At 42.6% G+C, this 14,941-nt stretch overlaps 2 protein-coding genes across 2 annotated transcripts; both read left to right on the top strand.

Annotated features, from left to right (window-relative positions):
- Positions 1 to 300: 300 nt before the first annotated feature.
- Positions 301 to 5,261, top strand: LOC143133384 (protein AKNAD1-like). The gene is made up of 9 exons (XM_076293149.1): positions 301 to 486; positions 923 to 1,222; positions 1,694 to 2,886; positions 3,202 to 3,276; positions 3,424 to 3,550; positions 4,020 to 4,141; positions 4,247 to 4,306; positions 4,515 to 4,648; positions 4,898 to 5,261. Exons 2-9 carry the CDS (start codon positions 925 to 927, stop codon positions 5,202 to 5,204), a joined length of 2,316 nt encoding a protein of 771 aa, XP_076149264.1. The 5' UTR covers positions 301 to 486; positions 923 to 924; the 3' UTR covers positions 5,205 to 5,261.
- On the top strand, positions 5,202 to 13,957 carry LOC143133895 (uncharacterized). Its single transcript, XM_076293835.1, has 13 exons — positions 5,202 to 5,421; positions 6,007 to 6,162; positions 6,634 to 6,757; positions 7,003 to 7,097; positions 8,212 to 8,420; positions 8,717 to 8,858; positions 9,190 to 9,366; positions 9,911 to 9,990; positions 10,533 to 10,643; positions 10,979 to 11,071; positions 11,166 to 11,280; positions 11,773 to 11,941; positions 12,300 to 13,957. The coding sequence occupies exons 1-13, from the start codon at positions 5,288 to 5,290 to the stop codon at positions 12,468 to 12,470; spliced, it is 1,776 nt and encodes a 591-aa protein (XP_076149950.1). The 5' UTR covers positions 5,202 to 5,287; the 3' UTR covers positions 12,471 to 13,957.
- Positions 13,958 to 14,941: the final 984 nt, after the last annotated feature.

The raw sequence follows: 14,941 nt of genomic DNA, 5'->3' as shown, positions 1-14,941 counted from the left end.
TTCAAAGATAACCACGCCTTCACAGAACTACCTACTAACCAATCAAATTTGAATGCACTATCTCAATGACAAAAATGCCGTGAAATGCATTGTAGGGTAAGTGTGGGAAATTATAAATACACAATGCATTAATAACTGGCGTTTCCCAGGCTAATCAAACATGTCAATAAAACCAAAAATTCTAGAGCGCCTCGCTCTTCAAAAATGCAGAGAAAATTCAATGATGTCGTTACCTAAGCAACCAAACTCCTCCCCGGGTTGCTTTACCTATCTCATGTCTTGTCCAGACGTTCAGCGATAGAGCATGCTGTATTATTGATGAGGGTAGCAGTAGGGACATCCACTTGTGGCTTGAGACGAGTTTAAGTTAGTAGTAAAATAAAATGCCTGGCTGCTTGGTCATTTTGTTAGGCTACATGAAATACGCGGATGGAGCAGGTGTCACGAAGTTGTTCTGGATATGAAACTCCATTAAACTACTTCAAAGTAAGTTGACTGGCTGGCTGGCTGCATGCATTACCTACCTTATCGATACTTAACTTAGCCGGATTGCTTGCGGTTTCATAAGTAGTAGGCTAAATTGTAATTGATGTATAGGCTTAGGTCCACGATATCCTTTTTGTCAAGTTATAATGCCTAATGGATGCATTTTGGTGATATATTCTAAGTTTGTCTCTCTGTAGCACTCACTGACTGACTGTAGCTCATTTTTTATGTCATACCAGGACACATGCATGACAGGCTACAGGAGACAGTACTATAGCCTAATTAAGGAGTAGCCTAGCTCTTGCACATGATTGCTTTGGAGAGGCTACAAGTTACCAACACATTAAATACTATTCTGAGAGAACAATGCATATCCCTCAATAATTGTTACTACCCCCCCCCCCCCCCATTCTGTTTACCTTTCTCTGTTGCTAAGACATGAATAGACCAACACCTACAGAACCGAATTGCAAACACAAAGAGGCAGGTTCAGTCACAGCCTCCAGAAATGCCTTAGGACGAAGCATGGAGGGAGCACCAGAAAACCTAGATGACGAGGCAGAGGTTGATGAGGAGAGGCCTTCCTCAATCTTGTGGGAAAGGTGCATTCAGCAGAGTATATTTGTGGACATAAGTGAAGATGACAGCCTGCATTTCAGTGATCTGCAACCTGGCTCTTTCAACATCTGCCTCAATCAAGACTCAGAAGTGTCAGAGTCCAGCATTAAAATCAGTGGTAAGACCCTAGTATATAAGTATTGGATCAGGGTTGTGTGATCTTCTGATTTCCAGTACACTAAGAAAGAAAGTTGATGGATATCACTGGATATACTGGACCTGATAAGTTAAAAGTCCTTTATAATGGTGAAACAATTTTCTCTCAGGTTGCAAGATATTTGTTTTATTCCTAATCTTTCACCCTAAATGACAAAGATGTGCATTGTGCTGACATGCACAGGCATCCATGGTTATGCTTTGCACATCATACCAAACTACTAACATCTACATTTTTACTGTATTTTCATCTGACTTTATTGTATTTTGATCAAACAAATTCAATAAAGAAAACTTACCTTTTCCTTCTTCTCTCTGTCTCTGGGGTGCAGTCTCTAGGGTTCTTCTTGTTCGGTCCTTACACCTAAACACCTAACACCTGACAGATCAAACCTCTCTCTTATCTTTCTTTATTTTTTTATTTTTTTAAAAGAAAACACAGAACTGGACAGTTCTGATGAGGAGGATAAGGAATTTGCTGAAACTAGTGTCACCACCTCCAGTGGTGGATCTGGGACAGGCAGCAGTAGCATTAAAGACAGCGCAACATATCTGTCCCGAACAGCAGGAAAAACTCCTATGAGCTCTAAGAGAAAGCAGATGTGGGGGTATGATGACGATCCTGTGAACACCAGCGACGAAGACCAAGAGGATCTTCCATATGATGGTGACCTGATAAAACAAGGTTATCTTAATGATGCTCAAAGAAAGACTTCGGATAAAGAGGAGCAAATAATGAACAACTGTGAAAATATAAGTGAAAAAACTGCCACGGATTTAAATATTGTGGACAGTCAGTTGCCTAATTCTGGAGTTGATGGTCCTCTTGTAAACAGTGCTGGTGGAAAAGAGTGGTGTACTGATCAAAGAGAGCCAGAGGAGGCTGTTCCTACATCAAACAAACCTCAACATGTAAGAGGCACTTTGATCTCAGACCTCTTGCTACGCCACTTCACACAAGAGCATTTGCTGAACGCCACCATGTTCATAGATGCCGAGACTCTTCCAGATGTTTCCTTGATGGAAAGCTTGGATGACACAGTGGTGAGCATGGTCTCTCAGCTCGTCCCACGCCAAGAGGAGGCTGTGTCTGGTCTCAGTAATGGAGACAGAGATGATGGCCAAGAAGAAGATGAAGTGATTAGTGGAGATGGCATCTTAGAAACGTTAGAGCAAGGGGATGTTAGCGGTCAACTGGGCCCTGGGTCAGAGAGAAGCTCAGGGTCTGAGAGCAAGCGTCATTCCCCAGAGTTGAGACATAGATCCAGCAGTCCCCAGCCAGCTAATGCTGAGGACTCCATCCAGAGATGCCCTCTAGTCAGGACCAGGTCCTTCAGTGAGCTGAAGTACGGACAGGGGCAGGTACACTATCCTCTACCAGACTTTTCCAAGGTGCCACCCAAGGTCAAGATCCCCAAAGACAGCAGTGCCGTGAGGTCTGTGTGCCCCTCTCCAGGCATCCTGAGGGCCCAGTCCTCTCCAGGAATGCTGGCCAAGTCCTCAGCCTCCAATATGGCCACCATGAACGTGATCAGCAGGGTACTGGAGGATGCCATACCGCCTCCTGAAAAGCTGTTTTTCTTCAGAGAGCAGGAGATGTGTCAGGGGTCCGTTCACCACTTGCAGGTAAGTAGTCAGAATTAATATGTTCACATTTCCTGATGAGACTTAATGCAAATCTACACCCTCCTTACCTCATTATTTATTTGTTATTTATTTGTTATGACCTGTGTGCACTGTAAAGAGCTCCCCTTATCTGATGAAACTGGAAGGGAAAAGCATCACAGAGCAGTTTTTCTCAGAACATTTTTGATAGATATTTCATTGGGAAATGAGTTTCGAACATGCTATATTGTATAATGTAAGCAGTAGCATTAAATAAATCACTTGATATTGTAGGCCTGTGTCTAGTCAGAAGTGTTACATATTCTTTAATTCTAGGCGGAATATGACATGCTGGTCACCAAAAATGCAGAAGCGGAAAACTTAATTGATCAAATGAGGCTGGGTGCCAATGTAAGCTTTTTTAATCATCTTACAGTAACAAACCATGGATTAAATTTAACACTAAAATGACCTGTGACCAGTGGTTCATTCTTATATTGTCAGCAATAGTAAAGATATTTGTATATGTGACTGTTAATCATGTACTTCCATAAATAGATCCAAGCACGCTGTGAACCTTCTCTTCAGACAAACTGCTCTGATAAAGAAGAAGATGTCAAAGGGGTTGGGATAGATTTGTGTAAATTTGAAGATACTGAGAGATCCACTCAACCTCATCAAAAAGGCATGACACCTTTCCTCTTTCCCTTCTGTATGAAATTCTGTAATGTATCCCAGACAACAAATGACAGAGAATCGGAAACCGTGTTGAGGAAGGCTGACGTGTCAAATGACATTAGGTCCATGTTACATTCATGGCTGCAGCCTTCATAACAGAAACTTGAGAAGAGACTTTAGTGCACTCAAGCAGAGTCTGGTTGAGCCTAAAGTTGGCTCATGTTTTTTATGACTCATGTGTATTTTATGGTGTGCCACACCAAGGAGGATGTGTTTGGGGTACATAAGGAACATATCATGACATCACCTTCACCACAGCTAGAGACATTGTAGAACTCTCAAACACTTGGCTCAATCTTTTCAAAATCACAATATGGAAACATTTAACAACTGTGGTCAACACTGGGTCTGGTAAAGACACAAAGTCAGCGTATTTGATCTCTTTTGGCTTATATTATGCTTTTTTTTTCTTCTAGGGTCTGATAAGGACTTTGCCCCTGAGCCAAGCACAGCCCCTCCCACCAAAACAAAGGAACAGAGTGAAGGGGAAAAGATGACTATTGAACTAATGGCTATTATTAGTCAGTTTGGGGTCAAGGTAAATTAGTGGATTGAAAACATTGATTTGAATTGAAATCAGCAAGAATTTCATAATATAATATTTTTATTTATAAACTAATGAGATTTTTTTGGCTTTTCACAGGTTGCAGAGTTCAAAAATGGAGTCAGTACGATGTCTATAAGTATAGAGGAACAACAAATGGTGATTTCATCTTTACTACCACATTTGAATTGATTGTGCTGTAATGTCAACACTTTACTCCAAACTGATATGATCACAAATATGAAATGATATGAAATCAGTGAACTGATATGAAAACAAATGATGTTTTTATTGATGTTAGTACTCTAACCCACAGATGTTTAGTAGTTTGCATTGTTAAATGAATTGGATTATTGGCTTGTTTCAGGTCTTTAAAAGTATTACGGATGCCCAGGATCAGCTGGAGAGGAACTACATGGCTAAGAAGGAAGAACACAGGGCTCTGGAGATGCGTAGCTATATGGGCATTGCCAGAAACACTGGCGAGTTTGACCCAGACAAGTAAGGGTTACTGGCCACTAACTGGCAACTAAAAACATGTCAATTAAAGCAAAACTCCTACTTCATCTTATTAATGATATAATATATTATTAGAGATATTATCTCTGACTAAAAAGCCCTTGTTCCAATCAGCAAGGGATAACACAGTGTTTTAAGTGTGCAGTGGTCTCAATGGCAGCACATCATGAGAGTTATCCAGGTGTCTGTGGAGCTCAGTGGGCTGTCTTGTGTGCATGGTTCTGTTGAAAGGCAGGTGGAGGGGGAGATATTCAGGATAGGCATGCTCCTGGAGGACGTTAAAGAGCAGATAGACACTAACGTCTGTCAGAGCTTCTCCCCTCCGCCCTCGACCTCCACCCCTGCACCGCCCTCCCCCCAGCCACCGCTGCATGAGGTAACCCCACACACTTGCCTGCTGCACGGCTCCTCACTTCCTCTCTCTCGACCCCTTGAACTCCCCCGTCTGAACATCCTAACCCTCCTTAACATCACTAACATCAACATCACTCACACATCAGGTTTCACATTAGCTCATTTGCCCACTTTTTTTGCCTGACAAACATGCATGGCTGAAGGCTGGAAAGATGAATAGAGCTGCTTGTTTGTGGGTTGCTGTGAGTCTCTTGTCCTAATGGTATCATGTTCCAGGAGATGGAGCCCTGCTTTTCCACAAGTGTTGACGAGTGTGTGCAGGAGAATGGGGGCGGTGGAGATGGACAAGCATCAGCAGGCTCAGCGCTGAACATCACAGGAGACAGCAGCATCAGTCTACAGTACGCAGTTATTTCAACACTTAAGCATACACAGAGGTGCTGTTAATATCAGTTACTGTGGTCAGGGCACACAGGGTATGTTGATAGACATTTAGCGTTCAGTGTTTCACCATAGTTAACACAGCTTTCAAGTTCATCTATTCACTTTGCAGATGCTTTTATCGGAAATAACTTGCAGTACACAAATACATTTTATCAATATGTTCGATTCTTGGGAATAGAACCCCTGACCTTTTTAACAGTTGGCTCCACCAGTTTAGTGTCCAGGAAGCACGAGGAGACAGGGGGAAACAATGCAAAACAAGCCGGTGAATAGAGTTTAGTAAACATAGGAAAGTCAAATTCTTTGTTATGAATAGAGTTTCCAATGCATGCAAGTGAGCTATCAGATGCCTTGTCTAATATTAGTAAAGATGTTTGCCGCCATTGAAAGCTGAGAGCGTGCCCTGTTAGCAGGCACACGACGGTCCTTCCCGTGGGGCGATAGGGTTACTGGGCCAGAGTCGGTGTAGGTTTCACTTGTGACGAGAACGGCCCGTGCCCTTGCTGTGTCTTTCTCTTCCTACCTGGCTGTGCTTTACTCAGGTACTCAGACACATCCCTGGAGAGGCTGGTGTATACACTGCCCACTGATGAAGAGGAAGAGAGCCTGCCCGCTCCAACGGAGGATGAGGACCACGGCACACTTCTGGCATCTTCCGTGTGCTCTGTGACTGAGGACAGGCTGTGGGACTCGGTGGGGTAAGGAACTGAATGGCTTTCGCTGCACTGTGCTTAGCCGATAGAGTAACCTCAGAGCCTTTGCATGTGTTTGCATAATTGTGTAGTGACATTGTAACATGCCCCAGGAAGATAACAGAAGCAGTTTGTGATTAGAAACGTTTCACTTTGCATCCAAAAAAGTGCAGAGAACTTACAGAGAACAGTCTGCTCCCTCTGAACTCAGTAATCAGACATGTTGGAGCAAACTGCATGATCAAGTTCATGTGCACATCTAAGCACGCCTCTGCACTGCAAATACATGAGTAACTCTGTTCTATTATCTTTATGCAGGTATATTTATGTGCTTGCAAATGTATAATTCACACTGCTAAGCATGCTATTAACTAATGTTTTGGAACACTTGAGTGTTATTGATGATGAGTATGTAGCAATAGCAGCATCTGGTGTTCTTTTTTCTATCTTTCATCCCTGTCCCATCTTCTACCACAGCCCTGGTTTGAAGCAGTCACTTAAATCAGTGTGTGAGTTGAGCAAGAGGCCACTAGGTGGAGCTCTCTCCTTCTCAAATGGAAACACACAAGACCCCCTGGACCAGGCTCTGAGCTCTGTACAGGTAATGTACACCTCAGTGTGTGAAGCCATGGGTGGGTAAACAGCAGGATAGTTTAACTCAGTTACATAATATCACATGTAATGATGGTTGTGATGCCTCATGCAGAACAACACAGGTATAAAGACACACAATACACTTTCATGTCATTACACCATGTTTACACATTATGTTAATTTCAACTGAGTAACCTATGTTATGTGAATAGACTGGCGGGGTGACACAGATATTGTGTTTGAACATTTCAGAAGACTGTGAGTCCAGAGATTGACAGTGGGTTTGGAAGCACTGACCTGAGCAGACCAACCTCAGAACAGTCTCAACCACAGTCACACACGGAGAGGTACACACACACACACACACACACACACACACACACACACACACACACACACACACACACACACACACACACACACACACACACACACACACACACACACACACACACGTATAGTGACGCAAACTCATATAGTGAAGACACTCAAGATCATACAGTATAGTGGTAAAACAGCCTTGCAAAAATGTTTAGGAATGCACTCTCATATTCAGGCCAACTGCCACTGGTACACTAGCACACATTCTTGCAGATAAAGAGACACACTTGGCCCATTATCACACACAGACATGCCCTCACAGAGAGGAGGTCCACGTGCCCAACTCTTATCCTGGGTCATGCAAGCACAATGAGCCCTCTGTTGACCTGGATCTCTTCCTGCCAACACAGGCCATTTCTGTTATTAGTGGTAATGGTGGAAATGACCAGATTAATGGACAGCTGAATGCCAGGAGACAAATCATGACAAATTAGTATCTATGTGGTGAGCTTAGAGTAGCGCTAACACTGCCATCTTCACTTAAACTCACAGAGAGTGCAACACACGCAAATGAGATCTCACATCAGAGGGGTATTCCAAGTACATGGTTTAGTGACAAACATGGGTAAGTGTAAATGGTAATCCTCCTACAACAAGAGCCCTATGGCATTGTTTTGTAAGGAGAATGAAGCCATACAGCTCTGCTATTAGGAGGTTTACCCCTTACTCTGCGTTAACTTACCCAGGTTTGTCACTAAACCACGAACTTGGAATATGCCCCATGAATGTTCATAGACACTTACTCTTACTTTTGCAGGCCAAGTACACTGCAGAAACATGGTGTATATTATTGTGATCTCTTCTGTTATTATATATAACTTTTTGAAACATTTGTTAACACCAGAATCCACTCTCTTTTACCATGTTGGACACCACACTCACAACCATTTAGCAAAATAAGTTAATTTCTGAATGAATAGCAACCTGTCAATAAAGTGATAAGTGTACAAGTGAGTGAGCGAATGAATGAATGAATGAAACAGGGAATTAATGAATGAACGAACGTATACAAGAATGAACAAACGTACAAATGAATGAATGCCTTCAGTAGATAAGTGAAAGTGCTGTGTCGTCCTGCAGGCTGCAGCTCCTCTTAGACCACTGCAGTCCCCTCAGCATGAGTGGCTCCGACAGCGAAGTGTCCGCCTCCCTCCTACAAACCACCATCAATACGGCAACCATCCACCGCCCTAAGCCACTTCGCATCACCGGAACCGACCAATGGCTGACGAGATGCCAACAGGACAGGCCAATCTCATGTCAGGATGGTGGGGTGAACCCTCTCAAAGGTATGAAGTGGATTGGACGATGGGTATGAGTTTAAGAAGTAAGATGAGTTTAATGTACATATGTGCTGTTTGCATACAAAAGAATTGTATAGTAGTTGTTCAGTAATAGTTTTCTGATTTGTTACCAGTAATTTAGCTTTTGACATTGTTTTTCTAAGCATACTGCAAAGACATCCTTCTTTTCTGAATATCTATTTTCATGTCAGCTGTGAGATGTTGAGCTGTTCAGTTCAATATTGTGACATAAGTAGGCTGAATGTTTTTGTGTGATGTTAAAGTGTTATGTGGCCCTCCAGAAGGTGCCACTCTTGCCTCTGAACAGCTCACTCAGTTGACCAGGGAAGGCCGTGTGTCCAGTTTCTCACGTGTACCTGCCAGTGTTGGCACGGGCACCCTACCACCCAGCGAAACCCAGCTCCACGTCTGCTCCTGCCACAAGTGAGTCTGCCAGCCATATCATGTGATATCACTCCCTACCTCAACAAGCTTTCAATTACAGCTGAAATTTGAACTGTGATACAGTTTTGGTTTAGTTTATACTTTATTTCTTTATTATTTTTGCTTAATAGGTTTGTCACTTCCCAAGACATTTTGCATTTTATTAATTAAGCAGCTACTTAGTTAAATAAGTAAATCTAATTTAATAGTTGAAAGCTGATTTAAATACGTAATGCTTATACATGCTTAAGGAGTTCTACGGAAGTATATCAGTCCCCTGTGGTAGGTAGCTAACATGATGGCAGTGCTTACCCCTCTGTGTGTCCCTCAGCGAGGCCATCCTGACCCTGCAGTCTGAGGTGGCCAACCTGAAGAGAGAGCTGGAGGAGCGCCTCTCCCACCTGCCCCACTTCTCCAAGCAGGTGGCCCAGCTGGCACAGGCCCGACCCCGGCAGGAGAGGAGGCCCAAGGCCCAGCCCAGGGGTCATCACCGGCCCAGCTCCAGCAGGTACACTACAGGCACACCGCTACACACAGTACAGCTCCAGCAGGTACACTACAGGCACACCCCTACACACAGTACAGCTCCAGCAAGTACACTACAGGCACACCGCTACACACAGTACAGCTCCAGCAGGTACACTACAGGCACACCGCTACACACAGTACAGCTCCAGCAGGTACACTACAGGCACACTGCTACAGACAGTACAGCTCCAGCAGGTATGCAGTACAAGCATACAGCTTCATTCAGTACACAACCCAAAACAGATGTACTCTACACAACAAGCATACAGCTTCATTCAGTACACATTTCAAACAGGTATACGCTACAACAAACATACAGCCTCATTAATTCAGTGCACAACTTAAAACAGATGTACTCTACTACAAGCATATCAGCTTCATTTAGTACACAACTCAAACAGATGTACTCCACTACAACAAGCATACAGCTTCAGAGAGTCCCACAAAGACTTGTGGAGAGACACATGAATAATTGCTTCCATGCACATTAGGATGATACCTGTTTTTTTATTGTTTTTTTAAAGCAGGTGCACAAAGTCCAACTCAGGCTCCCTCAAGGTGGATGACTGGATTTCTTCAGATATGGACCAAAGCAAGAGCAAAGGTTTTAACCAACAGCAGATTTTTATTTTTCTAATCTATATATTTTTCATTAAATCATTGATAGTTGAACTATTTATCATTAAACCATTGGTAGATTAGAAAAAAATAAACATGAAATAAATATGACTGCGTGAAGCAGTTCATTGTAAGTGGGGCTCCCAGAAGTTTCAGTGGGAAACCGCAGTAATTATATTGGAGAATGGCCATTGGTCAGTTAAGTATCAGTGAACTCTCACTCGATGAAACATAACACAAAAAGGACAACATGAGGAAGTAGCCCATTACAAAGGAATGCTAAAAATGACCTCCTTGTGTAACCTAATTGAATAGGTTGTGCACTAACCACAGTAGACAAGCAGAAGGCATGTCTAAAGCAGTGTGCAGTGAGTATTGTAACAGTATCCCTGCGCGTGTGTGTGTGTGTGTGTGTGTGTGTGTGTGTGTGTGTGTGTGTGTGTGTGTGTGTGTGTGTGTGTGTGTGTGTGTGTGTGTGTGTGTGTGTGTGTGTGTGTGTGTGTGTGTGTGCTGGTTGTGGGGCACCAGGTACAGACAGTGGGGGCTCAGACCTCAGTGGGAATCTGCAGAAGTCACTCAGCAGCAGCACGTCAGGCTTCCTGGGCCCACAGAGGAAATCCCAGATCAGCGCGTCCACTGGTACGACTGCGGCTTTGTACTGGGTCGTATTATTTGACAGAGGGCCCTGTGTGGTGCCCATTTTGTGGCATTTTTTGACTGACTTACCTGAATAAGTTTCTCTAAAACAGCAGAACTTCTTTATTGTATTCTTATTGCTAATTGTAAATTATTGGTTGGATATAGAATAACATCACAGGAGAATTTTGTTTTCATATAATTTTTAAACTCATTCAACTGTCTTTGAACTGTTCATCATTATCCTTTTAAACAAGTCATTGCACCATTAAGAAATTAATTATATAGATGTCATAGATTCATGTAAGAGGTGACCCCTCTGTCCTCTTCTCTGTCAGGGGATAGACAGTGGTCCCCAGAACTCCCCCTCTTTGACTCCACCAGAGACACCAGTCAGAGACAGGCCTACCGCACCAGCTACCTGTCACCAGGTAAGAAGAGTGTTGGCTGGCTTAACAATTATGCAATAATAACTTGATAAGGCATAACATTGTTTCCAACAACACATTTTGTTCTTGTCTTCAGCCAAAGGGATGGAGGATGTGTATGTAAAGGACAGGGAGATGACATGCTCTGTGCAGCCACTGCAGAGGCCACTGCGTCAGGTCAACTATGCCTCCTCCTGCAGTCTTCCAGCTGGGTACTACAGATTTCTATACTTCGCTCCCTTCACCTTAGCCTGTACTTAGACTAGAATTGGACTGGGTTTGGTAGTACCATAGACTGTATTGGTAGCCCTGAAATACATCATGGTGGAAACAACAAAGGTGCTCACCTTGTAAAGACCGGGACAACATTACATTAGATTATGTAGAGAAAGAGAATGTTCACCGGAGCACACAAAGATGTATTTATATAATAGATTAGTTAGATAGATTTCTTCAGGAATATTTTTTCAGAACTTTCTTACTGATCCTGAGATATGACCCAGATTGCAAACGTGTTTATTGTAGTGCCCCCAAGAGTGGGGTAATTAAACCTTTCCTTGTTATGGCAGAAAAATAACCCTAGACCCCTATTGATCCTTAGAAAGACAATAGGGATCTAGCAGCTTTTTTCTGATTGGACCCCTTATAATGAATGATAAACAGTATAAAGGTTAATCAGTGTGATATCCCTCACATTATTTCAGTTTCAAAGTGCTGGAAGGCCAGTCCCACTCCGTTCCAGTCCAGAGGAGGTGCTCTACCCAATCGGACTCGGCCCTCCTGCCAGGCTGCGTCTTCCTCCGGCGGAACCCGGCCTCGCCTCTCTGCTCTCCCCGGCCCCGGAGCTCCAAAGGCAAGCACAGGAACAGCAAGGCAAGTGATGCCTCTAAGCCTGGTTGATACAACTTGCCTTTTTTACTGTCTGGTATGCCATAGTGAGGTTGGATCTGTTCTCAAAGACTAAACATCCACTGGATTGTCTAGTTTGAATGATGAGGTAGTGAGATCTGGCCATTAGATGTGGCCCTTAATCACTAGAGTTTGTCCTATGTGTAAATTAAATTTGAAGAGTCAAGACCACAATTTGCTGTCTTTGTCTTGTTGTCTAATATAATATATATACAATATAGAATGTCTATGATGTTGCGTTGAGACACAAGTCTCTAGATCATGAGTATGGCACCTGCGTGGGAAATTGTGTGTGTGTGATGTTCCCCCTGCTCTTCCCCAGGATGAGGACATCAGTCGGACCCTGGACAAGGCCATAGAGGCCGCCCGCAGCATGAAACACACCACCGAGCGCATGGCCAAGAGTCTCTCGGCAGACCTGGCCAAGGCGGAGCTCCAGCGCAAGCTCCGAGGGCTCTACCCTCTGGAGAACATACCCGACACGGAGCCCTGACCAGGCTGGACACTGGGCCACTCTCAAGAGCTGTGGTTTAGCCACTATTCATGGGTTTCATCAGGTCCCTTTCCACAGGTGTATTAATCAAGCACCATGCAGTCTGCATTGATAATTAAGGTGCTTAAGTTGCTACACCTGTGGAAAGGGACCTAATGAAACCCATGAATACTGTGATGGGACTGTTATTTATATTGAACATTTAGAACTTTTAAATGAGACCATGCTATTTAATGTAACTGTTACATGTTTGTATTAATATTTGTTGAGTGTGTATTTAAAACAGTCCACTGGAATGTATGTTACCTTTGTGAAATGTTTTCATTTGGCAGATTTTATCATGAGCATGTTATTCCTCCACTGCCAGAATCCACTGCAAAATGATGGTACAGCTGTATGCGGTAGGTAGGCACAAGCTAGTCTTTAATCCTTTTTGCGCTCATCTATTCTATTCCTATAAGGCCCTAAGCTCTTTCATTCAACTCCAGTTGGCAGCTATTGCACCAAACATAGTCACCACAGCCGGTGATCTTATTTACAGTAGATTCTCACTTCCATGTCTTAAAATAACATAGTGTGGTCCAACCATTGTAACCACTGTAATCAAAATACACATATAATAGAATGGGATATGACTGAATCATTTCACCCCCACCCCTCCCCCCGCTGTAGTTGTGTTGCCATTGCCCTCTCCCCCGTAGCTAACTCAAACACCTGAGACCTCACCTTTGCATCCAAAGCAACAACAAAAAAAACAGTGATTGAATTTCTATTGCCCTTTTTTGTCCGTGGTGTTACGGCCCCTGTGGTATATTCCTCTGTGTGTTTTCTTTTTATGGGAGATTGTGTTTCTCGTGTTGTCTTCTTCTGGTGTTAACAGAAGCATTCCTCACTGTTCCGTCTGATTGTCTGGGTAGTAGTTGATATTCCCTGACTCTGACTTAACAATGTAATGCATTTCAGAAAAAGGAAAAACTAAAGATTTGTTTTGTTGTTGTGGTCCTGAGGAGTCGAAAGTTGTTGCTCTCTAAAATGTGATTCTTTTTTTGCCTTAGATACTGTTCTTATTATATAAAAACTTTGTGAAGGATAGACATGTCAAATGAGTAACTGTAAATCCACAGTTTTTGTTGCATAACCACATCCATACTATCCATACATTTTACGCAACAAGACAATATACTGTATACAATGACTGTATGTCACTCTCATGACGTAAAAAGGGTTTTTTTATAAAAGAAAATGTGTTAAAGCATTTGGCACCCACACAGACTTAAACATGATCTTTTTACATTCTTTGGTCATCCACAAATACCTAATGCCTTATTTTTTAGAGAGATTTCTATACGGTGCTATTTACAAACTATTGCACTAAATAATCAATATATTAAAAATGTATTAAAATATCAACATATTACTGCAACAAAGGCAGAAAACAACTGAACTTTGAATGTTTCCACTAACAGATGGACACTGGCTTTCCTGTAAACACTGAAGTCAATAAAAGACTCAAAAATAAAGCTTGATCTGTAACACATCAGAGGTTTTAAATATGTAGCCAATGTCTCTTCAGATGAAGCACGTGTTACATAATAAATAAAGACAGACTGATGTGCACACATTCACAAAGGCTCTTACGGCCTTGCTATTTTAATCTTAGCCTCCAGATGATAATGGTACAAATTAATTGGATATGTTTGGGCTGGGTCTCACGTCTTCACCAGGGCCTGTTCACTGCAGGGCTGTTTTGAAACAGAAGGTGTAACCTGATGTGGGCTGCTCCAGGGCTGACCTGTACAGGTGACAGCAGGATAAAGAAGAGGAAACGAGCAGGGGGAAAAAACACCTTTGCTGTTCCTGATTAGAAACCAGCCTAGTACACAGAGGCCTGTTCTGGCCACTGCCAGGGTGGTAACTGAGCTGGACTACTGTGCATGTGGTCTGACTTTAGCCAGGCTGGGAATACAATAGAAAAGACCCAAACGTTAAAGGAAGAAACAGAAATGTCTCTTATTGGTAGCTTACATAATTGGTTTATATGACACAAAAGCTTGACATTGATTATTTCAATAAATATATATTTTACCATTCCCGTATTTCATTTTAATTAGGGCTCAAATACTTCTTGTGTGACTAGTGCAAGTACATGATAATTAAATTGTTGCTGAAGGAACCCAAACCACAATGGATACTGTTAGAATAATAACCTGGCAACATAAAACTAATGAAAGTTATTAGCCTGTGACAACATTGATATAGTATGTAAATATGTTTAATGAACTTCAGCCTATTAGGTCACTGAGCTACAATGTGGTAACCATATTGTAAGAATAATACTGTATCAACAAACCTAATGTTGAATTTACACTTTTATCTTTGCTTACATGTGTTCACTTTGGGCCTAATGAACAGACAATAATCACATCCCTGAAGAAACCTTATCTAACAGTGAATCAGATCCTCCCTAGCTA

The sequence above is a fragment of the Alosa pseudoharengus genome, unplaced genomic scaffold, assembly GCF_046254945.1.
Source record: "Alosa pseudoharengus isolate Yale_2024_CS ecotype anadromous, Long Island Sound unplaced genomic scaffold, YU_APseudo_1.1 YU_APseudo_1.1_scf_2, whole genome shotgun sequence".
In the NCBI taxonomy this organism is placed as follows: Eukaryota; Metazoa; Chordata; class Actinopteri; order Clupeiformes; family Clupeidae; genus Alosa; species Alosa pseudoharengus.
This window is presented reverse-complemented; position numbering and strand designations above follow the sequence as displayed.